At 33.2% G+C, this 24,096-nt stretch overlaps 1 protein-coding gene across 1 annotated transcript in view; it reads right to left on the bottom strand.

The window, feature by feature from the left end:
• Positions 1–24,096, bottom strand: part of LOC114332199 (dynein axonemal heavy chain 7) — a 251,128-nt gene that overhangs the window by 132,653 nt on the left and 94,379 nt on the right. The window contains exons 33-34 of the mRNA XM_028281947.2: positions 22,496–22,647; positions 1,399–1,546 (exon numbers count right to left, since the gene is read on the bottom strand). Of these exons, the coding sequence (XP_028137748.2) occupies positions 1,399–1,546; positions 22,496–22,647 (300 nt within the window). The remainder of the gene's footprint in view (positions 1–1,398; positions 1,547–22,495; positions 22,648–24,096) is intronic.

The raw sequence follows: 24,096 nt of genomic DNA, 5'->3' as shown, positions 1-24,096 counted from the left end.
AGACTATGGCGCCACTCGTTGTTTTCCTGCTGTGTATTGTCAGGTTGAGTTTCTGGTATGGGAATCTCAGGAATCTGCTCCTCAAGGATTTCATTAGGGATTTGATCTAAAACTAGCTCTTGGTTATTAATCTCCCGTTCGACTTCGCTTTTGATGGCATCGCGTCTAGTCTCTGGGATAAGATTATTTCTTATGATTACCCGGTATTGATCTGATACTCTTTGCTCCGATACTTGAATATCTGGGTACTCCCTGCTTATTATTATTATTATTATTATTATTTAGTGATTTAAATAAACGATTGCTATTACTAATGTTTACTTCCTCGCCATTTGAACCAGTTAACACCTACAGAATTTAAACAAACATGCAAAATGCATATGTCCGGATATTTTTGGCCAGAAGGGTAGGTATATACTCTGGCTAGATACTTGGATTATTCCTGCTGAACTAGCAGGAACCACAACTATTGGAACTTCTTTTTCGCAGGTGCCATCTCGGCTACGGAGGTTGGCAATCATCATAGCTATTTTAATTTTTGAGGCAGTAGCTCTAAATAGTTGTTTTGAGCTGCATCCAAACCTTCTCTCAGGTTCTTCAGCCATGAAATTCGTCCTCTTCTGATGCTTCTTCTGCCATTTATCTTTCCTTGCATTATGAGTCGCAGGATGCCATACTTCTCGCCCCGCATCACATGTCCGAGATAATGTAGCTTTCCTTCTTTAATTGTAAGTTCAACTTTCTTCTCTTTACCTATTTTTTTTTCAGTACTTCATTGTCCGTAACTCTATCTACCCAGGAAACCCTCATAATTCTTCTATAGATCCACATTTCAAAGGCGTTAAGTCGTCTAATTTTCTCTAGATTTAATGTCCATGATTCCACTACATAGTATAGTACACTGTATACGTAACTTTCTGTTAGGTGTCTTTTAGAGCTAATGTTAAATCTTTGCTACATAGGACCTTTTCCATTTTCATGAAATAATAACGTGCTTTTTCGATTCTGACTTTGATTTCTGCAGTGCAGTCATTATTTTCTGTTATAAGTGTTCCTAGGTAAGTGTACTTTTTTACTCTTTAGATCTGCTGGCCCTCTACTATCAAGATTTCGTTAGTATTATAGTTGGTTTTACTAATTTTCATAAACTTTGTCTTTTTAATATTGAGAGAGAGTCCGTACTCCCTACTACACTTTACGATTTTACTCATGAGTCTATTGGAACTATTGAACATTTAAACTGATTTTTATCAGAAAAAGTTGTGTTTCTTTCTTATTTGACGCAGTGATATGCTCTAAAACTAATTCTTACAAAAAACATCTGCCATCGCCAATATGTTTTCATAAATAAAATATCACCTATCGCACAAAAAAAATAATAAAAAAATCATACTCCACCTGTATTACTCTGGAGAAATCTCTTAAATTGAAAAGATAGTGTGATTTTGCGGGTGTTGGAAGCAGGTTCAGTCGAGCCTGCTTGAAAATCTCCAAAGTCGCATTCACTATTTGTTCTATACATGGATCGAAGTCTTTGGAGAATCCCCTAAAAAAATATGAATGACTATACAGAGCGAGTCTTATATATGGAATGCATCAATTATCTCGGAAATGGCTTGTACGATTTTTATGGGTTTTATTTCCGTTGTTGCCAGATCTTCTGTTTTTCTGAAAATCTTATGAACTTTCTTATTTCAAATGGAATTAGTTTTCTCATTCTCTTAACACTCACATGTATTGTTTATTGTTTTTTGTAAAATAGATCGCAATGAAATGGATGTAAAAAAAAATTGTAGCAGAAGATACTTTTTTCAAGCAGCGCCGAGTAGCGCCCAGAAATTTTTGGATTTTTAAATGCTTCATTTCCTGGGATGAATATATCAACATTGAGATTAGATATTAAAAATTTACATTACGACAATATTTTTCATTTCAATTAGTATTTCAAATGAATAACCATTTTCAATTTCGTTGCAATACGAAACTACAGCCGCATTATATTCCAGTTCAATCCGAGAGTGCAGCAAGCACCTCTACCGGTTTCGAAACTTATTAGTCTCTCATCAGGAGGCACATATGCTGCTCTCTCTGTAATTACGGCTTGCAACGAACGAAATGGCAGAGATGTCCTAGCGGCAACTGCTAGCAAAAGACTAAGTTTTCAATCTAATAGCTCATAAAATAATACCAAAAATATTACTCTACATCCCACCAGATTGAAAACAATGGGAACCTTCTCTGGTTACACTTCCGAGGCTTCTAAAATTTGCAAGCCATAAGGATGCTGAGACTAAAGAAGATGAGGGAATTTTACAATTTATAATCCACGTCCCATCTGCTCAGCGCGGTAAAGTTCCAACGAGAATGGTTCCCTTCGTACTCCAATCAGAGTAAACATGTAAATCAAATGAATAACCATTTTCAATCCGGTGGGATGTAGAGTAATATTTTTGGTATTATTTTATGTGCTATTACATTGAAAGCTTTTGCTAGCAGTTGTCGCTAGGACATCTATGCCATTTCGTTCGTTGCAATCCGTAACTGCACGCCGGGGTTTGTCCTGGTTGGGTCAAAGAGAGCAGCATATGTGCCTCCTGATGAGAGACTAATAAGTTTCGAAACCGGTAGAGTTGCTTGCTGCGGTCTCTGATTGAACCGGAATATAATGCGGCTGTAGTTTCGTGTTGCAACGAAATTGAAAATGGTTATTCATTTTTGATTTACATGTTTCCTCTGATTGGAGTACGAAGGGAACCATTCTCGTTGGAAGTTTACCGCGCTGAGCAGATGGGAAGTGAATTATAAATTGTAAAATTCCCTCATTTTCTTTAGTCTCAGCATCCGTTATGGCTTGCAAATTTTAGAAGCGCCTCGGAGATGTAACCAGAGAAGGTTCCCATTGTTTTGAGTCTGGTGGGATGTAGAGTAATATTTTTGGTATTATTTTATGTGCTATTAGATTGAAAACTTAGTCTTTTTTTAAATTAGTATTGTTTACCGCGTACAACAGGTCTTAACATAAATCCCGGTGAGCATATTTTTAAAAGATTTTTATTTTATCTCTAAAAAAATGTTCACTTTCATATTACGGATAAAATTTGATGTCCACTTTAAATATAAAATTATACTGGCTCCGAAATAAGCCGAAAGCCTTTGATCTCGAGATTCTTTACAAAATAAACGACTAAAAATGGCTAAAGAGCACAAAATAAGCTCAGCTCAGACCGAGCTGTAATTTTACAAGCCTGGAAAGTTCTCAGAAAATCGGAAATTGAAGTATATTTCGGCTTCCCGTTCTTAATGGCGGTTTTAATTATTTTGTAGTGGGATTATTCTTTTATACAAGTTAGAAACGGATTAGGAGCAACGTATTTATTAAATATACAGATATAGTCAATTCGCTAAACTATAGACACAACTGGCTAGTGATTCTAGTAAGTAATTTTGTCAATTTGGTAAAATTAGCAAAAAAATAATTACGAAATAGTTAATAATTACTAAATAGTTAGTAATTTTGCCAATTTTGGAAAAATTGGCCAAGAACAAAGAAAATACCTACTAAAATCACTAGCCAGTTGTGTCCGAGTTTAACGAACCGACTATAATCTTTTTCTCATAGGCATCTTTCAGTGCGTCACAGTTTCTCGATATCTTTCTAATGCATTAAATTGTATATGACAGAAAAAAAGGCACGTCCGTGATTACAGACATTTATACCATTTATTCTAGTTGTCGATAGATGGCGCTATAATCAAAAAAAAATTTATTTACGAATTATATAATATATCTACGAATATAATCTATACAATTTAAAATACTATTCAAATCAAAGAAAATACAATTTTATAAATGCAATAAACACAATTGATTTGTTTTTATGTCAAATTGCAAATAAAATGTGACAACTGTCAGATTTAACTAAAATGTTAAAATAAATGTTATAAATGTGTATTATCACGGACTTACCTTTTTTTTCTATCATTTGTGACGCACTGAAAAATGCCTATGTAAAGGACCATATCGCACACCTAGTTCAATAGTGCCACAAGTGCAAAACACAATATTCTCGAGAAATGAGCAAAACGTTCTGTAGTAAACGCGTTTGGCCCTGTAAATAATTTATTTTGAGAATGACTGGCTTCAAAATTACAATTTAGGTAGTAAATTATACACTTATTGGCTGGATCTTATTACAATTTATTAAAAATAAAACGTTATTATTGTTTTGATAGTTATGGCGTTATTGCATTGTGAAGAAAGTCATTTATAAAACAATACGTAGGAGATACGGCGGCAATATAATGAAAAAATCAATTGATTTTTCAGTTGTGGCCGTATTGAATTATACCGGTTGTATTGTGGCAGTGTATATTATCGCCACATCTCTCTTGATTTTTGCAGTTGTGGCCGTATTGAACGTATTGAATTACATCGGTTGTATTGTGGCAGTGTATATTATCGCCACATCTCCCAGTTATGGCCGTATTGCATTTTCAAAACCTCCAAAAACCCTACAGTGAAATACCGAAGTAACTTACTTTATACTTATCCAAAACAATATTTTAGTTCAGGCTGTATTGCATTAGATGGGCCATTATATAGGCAATATTTTACAGCCTTAACCCAAAATTCAAATTTTTTGCAGTTGTGGCACAATTGAACTAGGTGTGAGATATTATTATTATTGTACATGATCAGTGGGCAAAAGTTCTGCGAGTAAATTCGCTAGAAGGAGACATTAAACAAGGGTATATTAACCCAAGGGTAAGGGTTATAACATTAATTAAGTGTACATCGAAACCAATTAGGCAGTGTGAATTATTAGTACCAGATTTTAACATTAGCTGAGTCTACTGAACTATTAATTTTGTGTGTGTAACACAAAATGGAAATAGATGACGATAGGAATATACCACCAGATCCGGGAAGGAAAGAAAGTCAGTATGAAAATATAAATAATAAAAATCAAAACGGCAATAATAAGGTAAGCGAAATAGTTATTGAAAAAAATTATTATTCAATCATTATTCGCCAAACTTGTCATATTTCGCCGCTACAAGCGCTGGCATAGTTTCGTGTATCCCCACCATGATCAGGCACGGAGCGAATAGAGCAAAGGACAGAAAAGACATTATAGGTCATTTTCATTCATGGCAATCAAAGTGTATGGCACCTTTGTACGCTAACCAATTGAATGGAAAGCCACTAGGCGACATTCGTTGACTTGCCGAAAGAATTTAACGTGGGTATTCACTTTACACGGTAGGAAGTGAGAGAAACAAATTAGGACTCCGAGATATGTTGTCGAAAATTTAATAGAGGAAATAACTGAAGAAAATTTCAACATTGTTACTAAACTTATTGTTTTTATTTGTCCTGTCGTTCTGAAATTCCGTAGTACCTATTGTGATAAATAAAAGTTGGCACCAAAGATAACTACAAGACAGTAATAAAACAAATTTTTATTTTAAAAATTTAACAAAATAGTAAAATTTTGTTAAAGAAACGTAAAAACTTTTTTCTTTGTACAAATCATTGGCAAAATCTCGCAAAGTTAATGTGAATACAAAAGAAAATATATAAAAAATGGAGAACAACCTGTATATAAATATATGTAATATATAAGAGAATAAAAATTAACAAATATTTACACAAAATTTTTAGTGTACTACCTGTTACACTCACTTGTATTTCCTAAACCTGATGTCCGATTTAAGTAATTTTTTTAATATGTTATAGCCTTATTCTTTATCAATATCGCTGTAGTAATATTGTTGCTAGACAGGTACATTGTCATTGTATACAGTGTGTACGAATCAAACTGTGTTTTTTTCTCAAACTTTGGAACATCCTGTGGAATGTTCTAGCTTTTATAAAATACTGAAATTATAGCCAAACTATAGCCTCAGGTTTTCTTAACATTTTGTTTTTTGATTCATTCACTTATGTTGGATAATAAAAAAAGTTAAGCACTAAAGTTAAGCACAACTACCCCTGTTTTTCGTTAATACAGGGTGTTTTTAAACAAGTACGGCAAACTTTAAGGGGTAATTCTGCATGATAAAATAATGACAGTTTGCTTTATAAACGTATGCCCGCAAATGCTTTGTTTCCGAGATAGGGGGTGTTGAAATTGTTCTTACAAACTGACGATTTATTTATTTCTCTAAAACGGTTTGTGATATGCAAATGAAATTTGGTAGATTTTAAGAGGTAGTTATTGCACATTTTTTGGCATACAATTAAGAATTTTATATTCACCATTGGCGTGCATACGGGTATAAATATTTTAGATATATCCCGTATGCACGCCAATGGTTGAATATAAAATTCTCAATTGTATGCCAAAAAATGCGCAATAACTAGCTCTTAAAATCTACCAAATTTGATTTGCATATCACAAACCGTTTTAGAGCAATAAATAAATCGTCAGTTTGTAAGAACAATTTCAGAAACGAAGTATTTGCGGGCATAAGTTTACAAAGCAAACTGTCATTATTTTACCATGCAGAATTACCCCTTAAAGCTTGTCGTACTTATTGAAAAGCACCCTGTATTGACGAAAAACAGGGGTAGTTGTTAAAGTGCCTAACTTTTGTATTATCCAACATAAGCGAATGAATAAAAAAACAGAATGTTAATAAAATCTGTGGCTATAGTTGGGTTTTAATTTTAGTATTTTATAAAAGCTACAACATTCCACAGGGTGTTCCAAAATTTGAGAAAAAAACACAGTTTGATTCGTACACCCTGTATACAATGACAATGTACCTGTCTAGCAACAATATTATTACAGCGGTATTGATAAAGAATAAGGCTATAACATATTAAAAAAATTACTTAAATCGGACATCAGGTTTAGGAAATACAAGACATTAAAAATGACCCATTTTTTGGGGTGCCCGTTTTCTCTGCCGGTGAGTGTATAAAAGTTGTAAAATTACATCTAAAATTCATTATTTATATTTTAATATTGTACAAAGAAAAAAGTATTTAACAAATTTTTAATGATAATTCACTATTATTTTATTTTTTTATAAAAAATCTTTTTTGTCAATTTCTATTTATCACATCTAGAGAAAAAAATTATGAAAAAAAAATTGTTTATAACGAATTGACGCATAGTTATTGTAAAAGTGCCATTAGATGTTATTACTTTTATATGCTACCGTAATCTAAAAAATAACATTGAAATTGGTCCATTATTAACGAAGATATTGCAAAGTACCACTGCACCACTCTTCATGTAAAAAGTTTTCATTTAAGGTAGCTACGAAAATCATTATTTTTTAAAATATTCTAAAATTTTAACTATGTATAAATGACATTGCTAAGTAGTAGGATTGATAGATGAACTCACGCACTTTAAAATGTTAATATTGATAAATAAACAAATTATGAATTTTTAAACTTGGAAAAGCTATCTCGGCAAATAATAGATCTAAAAATTTTTTCTCTTTGGTAAGTGTGTCAAAAACTACCAGGAACACGAATATCGAAAAATAATTTCAAAATTTTTAATCTTGCCGATGATTACAAAAACAAATTTTAAACAAATTACACCAATTTTTAAACGTCATTTGGGAGGGGTGTTTAATTGAAATTTTGATTTATCAATACATTTATGGAAAAGATACATAAACGCAAAAAAAATGTGACCTTAAAAACTTATATAGTCTATTGGTAACAACCACGTTTTTGCAATTGAAAAAATGGTAATTTTTTATAAACAAATTAAATATCTCATAAACTACTCAATATTTATCAACCAATTTTTTTTTCAGATTATACTGGTACCATACCGTCCATACCGCTACTTTTTCTACAAAACAGAATTAGCTCTGGATCCCGCGTATGAAAAAAAAGTTGATTAATAGCAAGCTGAAAATGTGTTAATAGCTTAAGGGTGTCTAGTCGGACAAACTTTGATATATGGGAACACTGGAATAGGGGAAGTTTTAATTGCGGAACAGGTTAAAAATTTTGAACGGTCAGACCACGAAAACGGCACATTTATTTTGTCCGACAGAACAGACTTAAACTCTCCGAACAGAGATTAAACCCTCATGCAAAAATCAGACTGCTATTTATAACCAAATGGGCGTTTTAATAAGTGGAACATGTAGAATATGTCAAATGACAGGAATTATGACAGGTGATAAATAGCAGTCTGATTTTTGCATGAGAGTTTAATCCCTGTTCGGAGAGTTTAAGTCTATTCTGTCGGACAAAATAAATGTGCCGTTTTCGTGGTCTGACCGTTCCAAATTTTTAACCTGTTCCACAATTAAAAGAGCCCCTGTTCCAGTGTTCCCATATATCAAAGTTTATACGACTAGACACCCTTAAGCTATTAACAAATTTTCAGCTTGCTATTAATCAACTTTTTTTTCATACGCGGGATCCAGACCTAAATGTTTTATAGTGCTTATTTATAATGCAAAAAATATTTTTTTGGAAATTTATTTTTTTAATTTTGATTTACAATTATTTAAATAAATTAAGGGTCAAATTTAATTTAGTAAGCTTTAGTAAGCTTTTATTAAAGACTCTTTCTTCACCTTTGCAGAAAAAAATTGTAAAAACCTCAACAAAAACCTGAATTACCGCAGCAGTTAAAAAAGTAAATTTTGTGCAAAAATTATCAATTTTTAATTATTTAAACAATGATCCCCTCATATGAATCATATATGTACTTTCTTGAAAATATTTTATCTTTTGTTTTGACCTAAACTTTGATAAAATTTATTCCAACCTGTACGCAATTACATTTTGATTTTATTTTATTTTATTGGTCTATAATGTTAGTATCTTTGTAAGATATCTCGATAATGAGATGTTACTTATTTTATTTATCTTCATGTTTCGCAAATGACACAATAAATAAATATGTCATTGAGCTAATACAACTCAAAAATCCAAAGAAGATAAGCACTCGGATGAGAAGCTTGACGTAAATGACAAATAAAAATTCTAATGACCAAGTATTACTAAAATATATGAGTAAATTCCCCCAAGTACACACCGCCAATGTTTTGCGCCCCCTATTTAACATTTTTCACACGGCAAATTAAATTGATCCGATGGAGCTGTGTTTAGTTTCTTCGACTTTAAAATAACTTTGAGCTGAACATAATACGGTCGGGAATGAAGGAGGAAAAGGGGGAGTTGGGAGCAGGAGGTGAAAAGGACCTCGTCTTTAAAGGGCAACGAAGGAAAACGTCGTCTTTTGACGTATCGTCGTATCACGTCAACTACGCCAGGAATTTTAATAAAAATTCATGAGTTGCAGCTTCAGATACTCGTATATACTCTGAAGCATAAGCGTAGATCTTCAGGAAGAAATCGTCTAAATAATAATTGTATACTGTTTAATTGTAATATTTAATCGCATGCTAAGTTTATCATACTTTCCAAATATATATGGAAATTTGCAGAAATTATAATGATCCTTAAGCCAGGCAAAGCTCCAAAATGAAGTAACATCTTATCGGCCCATCAGCCTACTCCCAATCGTTAGCAAAGTTTTTGAAAGATTGCTGCTACAAAGAATATACGCAGATCATGAATTCATAACATTACTACAAGAACATCAGCTTGGTTTTCGGGAAAATCACTCTACTACACAACAAGTCCATCGAATATTAAATGAAATATCAAAAACTCTAGAAGAAAAGAAATACTGCAACGCTGTATTCCTAGATATCTCACAAGCGTTTGACAAAGTTTGACACAGAGGTCTACTTTACAAAGTAAGATTAGCACTATCTAGTAACTATTTCCTCCTAATCAAATCCTGCTTATCAAATAGATATTTCTCAGTGACATTCAAAGACCAACAATCCAGCCTCTGTCCTATTAACTCCGGAGTTACGCAAGGTAGTGTTCTCCGGCCGCTGCTTTTCTCACTCTACACAGCCGATGTACCAGAGTCTCATAATAATACGATCGCTTCCTTTGCTGATGACGTAGCAATACTAGCAGTAATGAAGATCAAATACAAGCCTCACAAGACCTGCAACACCATCTGGACATACTCAGTGAATGGTACACAAAATGGCGAACAAAAGTAAATAAAACAAAATCATCTCAAATAACGTTTACAAACCGCCACAACACATGCCCACCTGTAAGAATGGAAAATGTACGAATACCAACAGTAACAGACGCTAAATACCTTGGCCTCCATCTTGACCAACGTCTTACTTGGAAAAAACATATACAGACTAAAAGAAGACAACTAGACTTGAAATTTCGGCAAATGTATTGGCTCCTTGGACGCAGATCAAAACTCAACATCCAAAACAAAATTCTTCTATACAAAGCAATACTCAAACCTATTTGGTACCACGGACTACACCTCTGGGGCTGTGCAAAGTCAACATCACTGAATATCATCCAAAGATTTCAGTTGAAAGTTCTAAGATCAATAGTGGATGCACCATGGTATGTAACTAATCAAACACTTCACGAAGACTTAAATATATCTTTTATCAGAGAAGAAATCCATCGAGCCTAGGAATCACAAAACGAGCGTACCATTCACCATGACAATGAGTTAGTAAGGGAATTATTTTATAATGGCCCCTGCCACAAGGAGACTAGATAGAACCTGGCCTCAGGACCTATTTTAAAATATAAACAGAAATAGAATAAGATGAGACATTATTGGAAGTCTCTTCTTCATGCCCAAAAACATGGAACAAAATACTCTTTTAATGATGTAGATTGTAAATAAACATAATTACATAAAAAAAATACTATTTAATTGTAAGAGGTTAACTGATCACGGGATAATTTACTAATATTGTAGTTTATTATAACAAACAACAGGACAATACGTTACAAACAGTAAATAACAATAACTTTTATAAACAAATATATTATTACCAGAGAACAGCAGTTCTCGCCAGTGGCGCACATCCACATTCCCCTACACGCGACACTATATATACACGAAATTTTCGATTTTCTAAATCTAACTGAATTGAAAATTGGGCCAACTCCTATCTTAATGTTCAGGAAAAGAGTCACCCATTCATATGTCAAATTTTGGTCCACGGGTGTGGATTTTACGACCCTTCCTTTTTAGGGTCTGTTTTTCGCTCTCGTCCCCAAAACCAGTGCCGGATTTACCACTAGGCCGACTAGGCCGCGGCCTAGGGCTGCAAGCAAAAGGGGGCCGCAGCGTTTTGTAAAAAATTTTTTTTAATTTAATTTAATTTAATTTAAATTTTTGTATTCTTAATATTTTTATTTTTGAGTACCGTAGCCTATTACTACTACAGTTCATATTATTTTGCTTGTTCTTTTACTTATTATATTGTCTTTTCAACTCGGCTTTTTTTAGTCTTTTTTGTCACCTGTACTTTTTCCCATCGAATGAAACAAATGTTATTTAACTAACAATTTACTGCAATCCTAATTTTAGCCCAGTAAATGACCGATTTGAAGTGTAATTTTCAGGGGCAACTCCAAATTGCATGAAAATTTGGATTTAGGTTCTACTTACCCTCCACTTCAAAAGTTGAATTTGTGCCGTTGGTTGCTTTTACTTGGGGGGTGACACTCACCCCTTTTCGGGGGTGTAAAAACTCGTGTTTAAAATAAGCCCTTAGATGAATAAATTGACTAATTCTAAGCAACTTTCGTTCTATAGAGTTTTTATGCAAATCAATGCTGTTCGAATTTTTTGCGATTGAAAATGTTTATTTTTCGACAAAAAATCTACGTTTTCAGACAATTTTTCTCAATTAACTCAAAAAGTAAATATTTTATCGAAAAAAATATTCTTAGCAAAAGTGTAGATTATAAAAAAACACCAGATAAACACGGGGAAATTTTCATGATTTTTTTTTACCAAAAAAAAGGGGGCCAACTTTATTTTGAGCGTAACTCGCTTATTCTTAACGCTATAAACTTTTGTAAACAGCTAAAATAAAGCTTTTTTCAACACCTTTTTAAAATTTAAATGGGTTTTTCCCGAAAAGTGCTTAATTTTTTGGTTATTTCACGATGAAATATTCGATTTTGAATTGGACGAATAAAAACGTTTTTTGCATGAGCTACAAATTTGATTTTGATGAATTTATACACTTCACGACTACACAACTCTTTTCGTTTTTTCTAACCTACACTTTTGCTAAAAATTGTTTTTGCAATAAAATATTTACTTTTTGGGTTATTTGCGAAAAACCGTCTGAAAACGTAGTTTCTTGTCAAAAAATAAACATTTTCAATCGCAAATAACTCGAAAAGTTTCGACTTACATAAAAAATTCTATACAGTTGAACCCGCTTATTAGAATATCATTTAGAGCAATATTCCGCTTAAAGGAATAAAAATTTGAGGTCCCAGAACGTTACTATTTATTAGCCACCAATGATCGGTTATTAGAATATAGAAATAATTTTGCATGGCACGAAGGCTATTCCAATAAGTGGGTTCGACTGTATAATGAACGTTGCTTATAATTAGTCAATTTATCCATTTCCGGTCTTATCTTAGCTACTGCCTCAAAAATTAAAATGGCCATGATTATTGCCAACCTAGGTAGCGGAGATGGCACCTGAAGAAGAAGAAGGTCTTATCTTGAACGAATGTTTTTTCACCCCCGAGAAGGGGTTACCGTCACCACCCAAGTAAAAGCAACCAACGGCACAAATTCAACTTTGAAGTTGAGGGTAAGTAGAACCTAAATCCAAATTTTCATGCAATTCGGAGTTGCCCCTAAAAATTCCACGGTATCGGGTATCGCCGTATTTCCCGTTTATTTACTGGGCTATTTAGGTATAATATAATAATTTTAGCAATATTAATATTTTTACAAATAACTGCTGATTGCTAACTTTAGGTATATTATATTTCCTATAAATTATAGAAATTATTGTTGAAGCTGTTTTGGAATTTTAGTCAAATTTGTAAACCAAGAATATTCAATTAGTGAATACAACTTTTCAGCCTATTTATGTACCGTATTCAGATAATAGAACATTAGTGGTATTTCTCTTCATTTATGTTATGCTATCGTGAAGTTATCGGGGGCCGCTCGGGATAATTTGGCCTAGGGCCCAAGTATCCTAAATCCAGCACTGCCCAAAACTCCCAAAAACGTCGAAAACTTTGCGGCTTCTGATAGTACTGATCATTACATTTCTAACGCATGTCTAATTTTGAAAATCGGTTATACCATTCAAAAGTTACCGAGCTCAGAAATATGACTCAATTTTTATTTAAAAAAGGGAAAATGTTTGTCGATATGTATGTATGTGGAAAAGTTAAACCGATCTGATTTTTTTTCTGTGCCTGAAGAGGTGGTCAGGGCCGATTCAGAACCGATGTAGTTTGCGACTTTTGACCACCCATAAGCTAGCTATAGGACTTAGTAGGTACAAAACGGCATATTTTTTGGGGGTATACATCTTCGGTTCAAGAAGAGACAGGAGAACCAAAAATACACCAAATCAATAGTATTGAGTTAAGCTTTCAAATGATTTCCAAGCCGCCAAGATCAGACATACACACGGCTCGGTATAGCCAAAAAACTGAAAAACTAAACTTTGAAAATTTTGGTTTTTTGACAATTACTCAAAATGTCAACCTACGAATTGCGCCAATAACTGAGCGTTTGTAGAAGGACTCAAGGTGAGTCTAACGGTGTATACCTCATATCCGGAAAAATTCGAATTTTTAAGTTATAGGCTTCATAAATATGATCAAATCTATTTCTTATGGGAAAAACGGTTTTTCAAGCTCAATAATTCCTGTAATAGCTTCAGTTATCATACTTGACCTTAGATTCATCAGAAACTACTTGTCAGTAAGTTTCAAACTCATGTTTAGTGATCAAAATCGGTTAAGCCGTTTAGAAGTTACTAAGCTACAAAAGTATAATCCAATTAACGATTATTCCCTAAATGGTTTATGTAGTTGTAGTGGTTACGACCCTAAATTTGATCTGGCAACGGGCAATGCGAGTTCATTTACCGACTATCCCAATATTTTTTTTTAATCTATTTCGAATAGAAAAAAAATCTAGTGTACATTCGATGGACACTAGATCATTTGGGAGATAATGTGACAAAGGCGACTATTTATAAAGCTTAACGTTTAATCGAGAAACATTGCACTTAACTTCATACATTTAAATTATAAATAACTTATACAGGAGAAAAACTCCTGATACAAGAATAAAAAACCGCTAAACGCCGTAAAAATGAGTGGCGCATACAATATTCCAGCCAAGAAAGATCTGATATGAACATTACGTGGCGCGAAAATGTATTTTTATTTTGATGCAAAACAAAATTGTAGTTTTATTTTAAAAGATTTTTCCATAATATTTGCTAAATTTGAAGTAAAACGCGCCACAAAAGAGTAACTTTGATACAGTTTGAATTTTGAAACTCTTTTGTGGCGCGTTTACTTCAAATTTAGCAAACATTATGGAAAAATATTTTAAAGTACAACTAGAATTTTGTTTTGCATCAAAATAAAAATACACTTTCGCGCCACGTAATATTCATATCAGATCTTTTGTAGCTGGAATATTGTATGCGCCACTCATTTTTACGGCGTTTAGCGGTTTTTTATTCTTGTTCAAATTACTCGAATTTATCTATCTATTTATAAGCGAGGTTCCTACAGCCTCTGCCGCATCTCGCATTTCGACCGCCATCTTTTTCTGTCCATCCATTCGTCTTCTTTCATAGCTCTATCTCTCATGATGTGCTGTACGTTTTCATCCCAGACAACTGAAGGCCTTTTCCTTCTTCTTCTTTGTTATGGTATGTAATTTAAAGCTTTCTTTGGCCATCTATCTTTTCCAGCTTATTCTTCAGAATCGGCCACACTTTTTACAGTAGGTTCGATAGCTGGACGCGACAAGATATTGTTTTGGCACAGTCGGTATATTGATTTGTCGACAGGGCGAGGATTGCGGCTTGGCAGTCGATAAAGAAGGCAACTTTTTGGGGGTGTTGGAAATTCTCAAGATTTTTAGCAGCTTCGTGTATAGCAGCAATTTCGCCGTCGTAGTTGGTGAGAGGGGCACCCACAGCTATGGAGCTTTTGGAGGACGTTGAGACATATCCTGCTCCTGTTCTTCCCGAGTCCGGCATCGAGGAGCCATCGAAGTAGATGTGGAGCCACTCATGCGCTGGCTCCTTGGTGTGTATCGTCTCTAGGGCGGCTTTCCTTAGGACAATGTCTGACGATAAGTGCTTCGGGTCGTTATGGTTTTCAAGACGCAATTCTGTGTTTGGTGGACAACGGGCCAGTGTAGCTTGCGCTGGGAAGGGGGCGGCTTCCGACAGGTCAATGTGGTATTTTTCCATGATTTGATTTGCTACTGTAAGCGGAGTGGTTTGTGTTTTAAGACGTGAGGCTGCATAGGAGAGAAAGTAATGCTACCTACTTTTTGCGTTAAGATTTATAGTAGTTTTATTTTTAAGATTAGATTTCACGGCCTAATTGCTATTTAAATGCTAAAGTGATCTTCAGTGTGACATGGCTGTCTTCGAGTATAGTATAGATCAACTACTATAGACGACACATACATAGATATTATTTGCAAACTCTATTTTCGGAACAGCTTAATCCCCTTAAAATCTAAAGTCGATGCAACTATGGTGAAAACGTCAAGAAACTCTACTGATGCCTCGGTGATGTATATCATTCTTTGTCTTATTGCGTGTGTATCTTAACGTGTGTTATATGTTACAGTATATTAGTTTCGTTTTATTTGTTGATCCTTTCGTGATGCAGAAAATGTCTGAATAACCTTATAAAGTACAAAGAACATCTCATGAGTAACAAGAACAAAATAACAAGTCTGCATGTAACGTTATCGTGGAAAATTTCTGAAAAGAATACAAAGCATTTGTTCATGTGTCTATATACGACAATATATTGCATTTACTCAATACAAATGTGTAAAATTATTATGGATAATGAGCTTCTTAGTTAGATAAAAAGTCTATTTATCCGCTATGAGCTCGTAGGTAGAGGGAATAATTAAAAGTTCGCGAGCGCCAGTTGTGACCTTTTGTTGTACAGTAGTGTACCAAAAGTCAGTGAACTTTTGTTGGAAATTTGACGTTCGGTTGAATTAAGAATTGCATATAATTTTTATTAAATGGCTCACGAAAGTTGTTGTATTAAAGAGTGCCAAATTACTGGTTACAATAGTAACTGTGTATTCTACAGATTTCCTGTCGTTAAGCATAAAGTTACATTATTTGCGAGGGCCGAAAGTTCCTTAAAATAAACAAAAAGTTTCTTTTAAATGAGATAAATTACTTTTAATGGGAAATAAGCCACAATTTTACCAAAAAAAATGATTTTATTAACGTTTCGAAGCCCAAATCGGGTTTCGTTGTCAAAATACAAAATACTACTAAAATAAACAAACATTTTTTGCTAAGTAAAAAAATTCTTCTAACAATTTATTTACTCTGACTCATTTATATTGGCAATTCAGACGTATATTATACATTTTAAAGTAGAAGACTTTAAAATGATATCGCCAATATTTATGAGTTGCGTTCCTGGGACGACTTTACTAAAAGATAGTTCATTCGATTACATGAAATCAATCCCAACTCAAGAATATCCGTCACAAAAAAATCATAGCATGTGATCTGTCTTTAAAAAGACAACCAAATGCAACTATAACAGTAAAATTCTCGCGTTAGAGATTCCATAGTGAATCACGACAGAAAACCAGGAAAAACCTCATGATACTATCCCGACATCGTAAGTATTTGGTCTTACATTTAATTTACTTTCAAAAAACTAATACCAAATTCTGACTTTAATATGTTTAAATTGTAAATAATATTAATAATACATAGAAATACAATAAGTAATATTAAAATATAAAATTTGTACTAACTCGATATGTTACTTGCTTACTAATCGTGGTATTTTCTTTCTATTGACTTCCTCTTTCAGTATCGGTAACCTCATCTTACTGCATTTTACCGAGGAATTTGCGACACAATTGGTTTCATTTAGCATAATTAGAGCCGCTTCTTTGATTTTTCTCTTTTTACTATCTGATTCTTTCAGGACTATACTTGAATCTCTCCACTGAACTCTATGTTCATTATCCCATGCAGTTGACATATTTGAGATCTATCAAATTCTCATTTTTAATATAAGACTGATGTTCACTTATTCTAACGTTTAATGGTCTTGATGTTTCACCTAAATAAAATTGTTCGCATTCACAAGGTATTTTATAAATACAATTCTTTGTTCTTTCTTGTTCACAGTTAGGTTTAATTTTAGATAGAATAGATCTCAATGTGTTTGTTGTTTTGAATGTTGTTGAAATGTTGAATTTATTTCCTATTGTTTTGTTTCTCGGATAGTCCTTTTATATATGGTATTGATATTTTCCTCGTATTATTTCTTGTGGATGTTATAGGATCCCGTTCTGCGTTGTTCTGTTCTATTTGATCCAGTCTTGACAATTCCTTATTTATAAACGATAATGGATAATCATTTTTTAATAAAACAGATGTTAACATTTTTTTTCTTCTAACAATGAATTTTCGTTAGAACAAGTAATTTTGGCTCTATCATATAAGGATTTAATGATTCCCTTCTTAACGTTGATGTTGTGATTTGATTTGTAATTGAGATATCTGTTGGTGTGTGTTGGTTTTTCATACACTTGAGTCTCATATCTAGTATCCTTCTTTGATATTAAAACATCGAGGAAACGTAGAGTGTTATTATATTCCTTTTACATTGTAAATTTTATTGTCTCTTCTTGATCGTTTATAATATTTAGGAATGTATCCAACAATTCTGATCTATGAGGCCATATTGAAAACACATCATCTACATATCTCCACCATACTGCGGGTTTTAAATTTTGTTTAGAAATGATATTAGTTTCGAAATCCTCCATAATTATATTAGCCAATAATGAAGATAAAGAAGAGCCCATTGCTAGACCAAAATTTTGTTTATAGAATTCATTATTTATTTGAAAATAGGTATTATTAGTAAATAATGTCAATAGTTGTTAATGTATTATCATTTTCTAATTTCGTTTTGATTATGTTTAAAGTTTTATCTAATGGCATATTTGTAAATAAACTGTTTATGTCAAAACCTACTAAAATATTATTTGGATTAAATTCAATATTTGATAATTTGTTTAAAAAATGTTGTGTATTTTTTATAAATGTTTCATTATTATTTGTAAATGGTTTTATAATATTTAATAAAAATTTGGATAGTTCACTACAAGGAGAATTGATGGTACTACAAACGGGTCTAAGTGGAATGTTCGCTTTATGAATTTTCGGTACTCTATAAAAATGTGGTGTCTTACTGTAACGAGGTGTCATTAATTTTCTTTGATAGTACGTTAGATCATTTTTAAATTTGAATAAAGTTTTATAGATTTTGTTTTCCAGTGTCTTCGTTGGATCCTTCGTTAATTTTGTATACGGTCCATTTGTAATTAGATCTGTAATTTTGTCCTCATATTGTATTTTATCCATTATTACAGTTGCATTTCCTCTTTATCCGCTGGTAGAATTGTTATGGGTTATGGAGTCATCATTTTTTAAAGTTTTTAAAGCTTTCATTTCCTCTTTGCTGATGTTCTGTTCAATTTTATTAGATTTATCCAATTCAAGTTTACATAGTACCCAATATTGTTCTTTTTCATGAGTTTTGGTATAACACTGGGATATTTTTTCAACGGAGCTAATTATGTCTAATTTTGGAATAGATGGATGAGTAACAGCATAGTTTAAACCTTTTGACAATACCAAATTTTCCGTTGCGTTTAATGTCTATTTGGTAGATTGACAACTGTCGCTAATATGTCATTATTGGATATTATATAAAAGTAATTTATTATAAGAAATGCCACAAGAAAATAGCTTCAGAACAACATTTAAATGGGATATTTGAAATTAAAAATCACACTAAATTTTCCCTTCTTTTATTTACCCCTATAATCACACTTTCTTTGAGTGCACAAAATACATTCCACATAGCTATAATTTAATCGAAGATTTAATAAAATGTAATGTTTTTCCACCTTTCAATATATCCTATCTATTGCCTCTGAACAGCAAACTATGACTGTTTAATGAAATTTATCTGTGAAACTAAAATTAAGCTCTAAATTTATTAATCCTGATAATTTGATATATTATGATGTACATATGGAAAAAGAAGAAGAAGAAGAAGATGTATAATGGAAACATGTGGTGAGCAACTTGGATAGTCCATAGCGGCCATCTGCAGCTTTTGAACTGAGTAGAGAGCTGTGGAAGAGTTTGCTATGGAACTCTAAGGACCTCATCGCCTTCTTTATGTATGAATAGAAAACAAAAAAGTTGTGACTGCATAATTGACACCCAAGTCTATGCCATAAAAAAATATTTACCCCTATAACTGATTAAAATAAACCGAAGTTTTCAGGGACTTTTGACCATCGATAATAATGTAGTCTTTCATTCTGCGTTTAAATTTTTCAACAATAAATTATTAGTTTTCTTAGGATTCGAAAAAAAATTAATACATTTAAAAAGCGTTGGATCGACATTTTACGTTTACGCTCTTAATTATTTGTTTAAGGACAATAAGTGCATAATTTAATTTTTAAGTAAATATCATACTATAATCATATTAAATTATTATACTTTCTTGCAGAATAAATGTTTTCTAATGTTAGCTGTCAACATAAACTTCAAAACGATAAGCAAAATCTTAAAAATAATTGTAATGAATAAGAAATTATGTTCTTACTGATATTAATTATCGATTACAATCCAATTAATCCTTTACGTTGTAAATATTACACGATAAGAATTAAATGATAAGTTTGAAACAATTATTTTCTTTTTTCCTTTCCTCTTTAAATTTCCGGCCGAAACAGTAGTAGTCATCCGCTAGGTGGCGATATCAGCCATACCAGCGAAACTCACAGAGGATAGGCAACACTTTCTCTTTAAATTTCCGGCGAAACTGATACTAATAATCCGCTAGGTAGTTGGCGATACCAGCGAAGCTCATAGCGAATAGAATATTTTTTAATAAATCCATTCTCAGTGTTTAGGACATACTAATAAATATGTTTATATTGCCAAAAAATTATTAAGCAGAACTATAAAGGGAAACAGTGGTAAGAGTCTAAAATCTTTTCTGATGTCAACCAATAGTTAGAGTGATCTCATTGAGATGCCGCTAATGCAGAGTGCGCATTTTTTTCTTGCTAAGACAGGTGGTTTATGCGCAGATTGTGCGATGTAAAGTAGATATCCCAGCCTTCGTTTGATTATTATTATTATTACGGTTTCTGGATTGAATGGCGTTGAATTTGAGTATACCATGCTTTAGACTTCCTCTGTGAGACCTGCATCAGGTTTTCCGGAGTCTGAGGTCTGAGTCTGCAGAGCCCCTAGATCAGTCCATTTGTACACTGTACAGTGTTCACTGCACTATAGTCCAATCGGGTTAGACGAATAAGAGGCCTAACCTTGCATTAGGAGCTGCCCCAAATTTTTATTTTTTAATCTTTAGGGGGGTCAATAGTAGTGTAAATTTAAAATCTCGACTGAATTCCGCCATTGCGTTAGCCGCCATCTTGATTTTAAACGAGAACCGTTTTTGCTCAGTATATCCGCCATTTTCAACTTGTCGACAAAAAGGATACCAACCAAAATTGTTGAAAATATAATTTTCTATCACTTCTATTTTTACAATTTTTTCGTGCCATCGATATTTTCCGAGTTATAGCGGAAAATAGTGACAGTTATATATAAATAGTGCATGATTATTGAATTATCTCGTTTATTGTTAGTTTTACGACAAAAATGTGTCTATACAAAAATAGAGAGAAATGAATTGTACACAATTTTAGTTTCTTTCATTTTCTTGCTAAAGTTAATATTTAAGGTAGTATGTATGCGATAGTGGCGCGAGCGTAAGACCTGATTGATTTTGTAGCAATTGTTTTTGTTTAATATCTACGCCATTTTCAACTTAAATTGTTCCAAATAGGATTTCCTACAATTTCTTTTTAACATTTTTTTTTCATGCGGTTGATATTTTCCGAGTTAAGTGGGAAAATAGTAAAAAGCGGTGGGGGGAGCCTAATTACTGAATTGAATCTCTTTTCCGAGCTGCCCCAAATTTTATAATTCTATTCTTTAGGGGAGATCAATAGTAGTGTAAATTTAAAATCTCGACTGAATTCCGCAGTTTCATTAGCCGCCATATTGATTTTAAAGGAGAACGGTTGTTGCTTAATATATCCGCCATTTCCAACTTTTCGACAAAAACGGTAGGAACTAAAATTGTTGGAAACGCAATTTCCTACAATTTTTTTTCCACAATTTTTTTATGCGATCAATATTCTTCGAGTTAAGGAGGAAAATAGTGGAAGCGGAGGGGAAGCATAATTATTGAATTGTTTCATTTATTATTAACTTTACGACATAATTGTACATAAACAAAAATAAAAAGAGAATTATATTTTATACACTTTTTGAAACTTCCAATAAAACACCAACCAAACTAAGTAGGTACATAAAAGACATAAATAATAACTTATATGCATTATGTTCACTTAATTTTATTAACTAGCGGGTTTTATTGGTTGAATTTTTCTGTCGATAATTAAGTTTCATGTCAGCTAACATATTTTAATATTTCAACAATTTTTTTTTAATTTTGGACCCAGTTGGGGGAATTTTCCCATCCCCCCCTCTTAGACCCGCCACTGGTTCTCTCGAAAAATTGTAGTAAATCGTAATTGCAACAATTTCAGTCCTTACACTTTTTGTCGAAAAGTTGAAAATGGGGAAGATATTGAACAAAAACAATCGATTTAAAATCAATCGGGTCTTACGCTCGCGCCTTTACCGCATACGTAGGTACTACCTTAAATATTGATTTTATCAAAAAAATGAAAGAAATCAAAATTGTACAAAATTTAATTATCTTCATTTTTGTATAGGTTAAAATTTTGTTGTAAAAGTAATAATAAACGAGATAATTCAATAAATCAATAAATATGCTTTAACTGTCATTGTTTTTCCCCATAACTCGGAAAATATGGACCGCACGAAAAAAATTATTATAATCGAAATTATAGAAAATCGTATTTTCAACAAATTTAGTTAATATATTTTTTGTCAAAAAGTTGAATGGCGGAGATATTGAGCAAAAACGGTGCTCGTTTAAAATCAAGGTGGCGGCTAACGCAATGGTCAAATTCAGTCGAGATTTTAAATTTATACTACTATTGACCCCCCTAATTATTAGAAAAATAAAATTTGGAGCAGCTCCTAATGCAAGGTCAAATGGTATCCCGACTGGGCTACTAATGTAGTGGAGTATCAAACAACTTTTATTTTATTTCAATAATATTAGTAGATAAAGCGTAATACATCCTCAAGAATTTTTCCAGCTGGTTTACTTTCATAGACATTATTATAATTCTATTCTTCAATTTTACCTGGTATCCAAATGCCAAAGCATTATCTTGCTGAAAATGTTGATTAGAACAGAATCCTGAAACTCATCGATACAAAGATGGACGAAGTGTCTAGAAAATCTAGGGGTTATCACATTCCCACCACCAGTAGGGGGACACATGGCACACATAAACTAAAAGAGGAAAAAACTAATAAATTAATGATACTTTGAAAACCGACCCTGATAAGAATTACAGCCAAAGAGAATCATAATGGCAATATTAAGAGGCTACATCAGCGCGTAATCAAGATGGAAAACGCGTTCCAAGATTGCAGCTTTAATTTTGAATATTTTGTTGAGTTATTTGGCACACATATTCGTAATATAGTAAAGAATGGCGGTACAGGGCCCAATTTTAGAAATACGTTAGTATATGGAAATTGGTCCATATTAAAAAAAAAGAATGTGTGTGTACTTTGTACGCACGTAAGAAGTTATACTTCTATTATATGATATCAACGAAATAAATATACTTCAAACAGTTTATTTTTATTTTGTTTAAATAATATAATTTTAATGCTTACCACTTTCCAAAAAAAATAGGAATGGTCCGGATTTGAACCCAAGGCCTCTCGATCTGTAGCCGAATGCTCTACCAATAACGCTACGAGCTCTCTGTTTCTATAGTTTCTCGGACATAATGACAATTCACGGTAACAAACAGACGAATTGAAGTATAATAAATATAAACATGTTTTTAATACTTATCTTATTCCCGAGGAAGACAAATCCAAAGACAAAAAAATTATAATAAATTATATTTACTAAAAACACTAATATATTCTTTTCGCACTTTTTTTGCACTGATATATCCATCCATCCAATGGCACTACAGCCCAAATCGAGCCTTGGCCTCCTTCAATAAGCTTCTCCAATCATTTCGATTTACCGCTGTTCTTTTCCATGAACGCGTTCCCAGGAAGTTCCTGGCATCCTCATCGACTTCGTCTTCCCATCTCTTTTTAGGTCTTCCAACCGGTCTTCTTCCCTGCATTCTTGCATTCAGCAATTTTCTGGGGATTCTATTCTCATGCATGCGGACCACGTGCCCTGCCCACCGTAATCTGTGTAGTTTAGTGTGTTGTGCTAGAGTTGGTTCGCTATATTGCTCGTATATTTCTCTATTATACCTAAGTAGATGATCTAAACGGGTGTCACTACAGATATAGGGAATTCTGTGTGTTAGAGAGAGAGGTATGTGATGTCACAGCTGATATAGGAAAGTATGTGTGTTAGAGAGAGAAACATGGTATCTCTGCTGCTATTGGTCCGATTTAAACGTACGACGGCTCGTTGGAATGGGCGGGAGATAACGAATACAAAAAACATGGCGGCATAGTGTCAAAAGGGCGCTTTCCGATGTGACGACGTCCGATGGGGCGCGTTCCGATGTGACGGCGTTCTAGCGCTGATCGATCGGTGCGCGATACCAGATGTGCGATCGGTACCTTAAGTTTTCGCGGAACGCGAAGCAGATGCGCGGTCGGTACCTTTTTCGCGGATCTCGTAGATACGAAGCGCGCGGTAATTTTGGAATTTAAATAAAACAACAACATAATGCAATTTTTTTATTAAAAGAAC

This window comes from Diabrotica virgifera, chromosome 6 (assembly GCF_917563875.1).
Source record: "Diabrotica virgifera virgifera chromosome 6, PGI_DIABVI_V3a".
Taxonomy (NCBI): domain Eukaryota; kingdom Metazoa; phylum Arthropoda; class Insecta; order Coleoptera; family Chrysomelidae; genus Diabrotica; species Diabrotica virgifera.
Note: the sequence above shows the minus strand (reverse complement) of the source record. Positions and strands in the feature narration are given on the sequence as shown.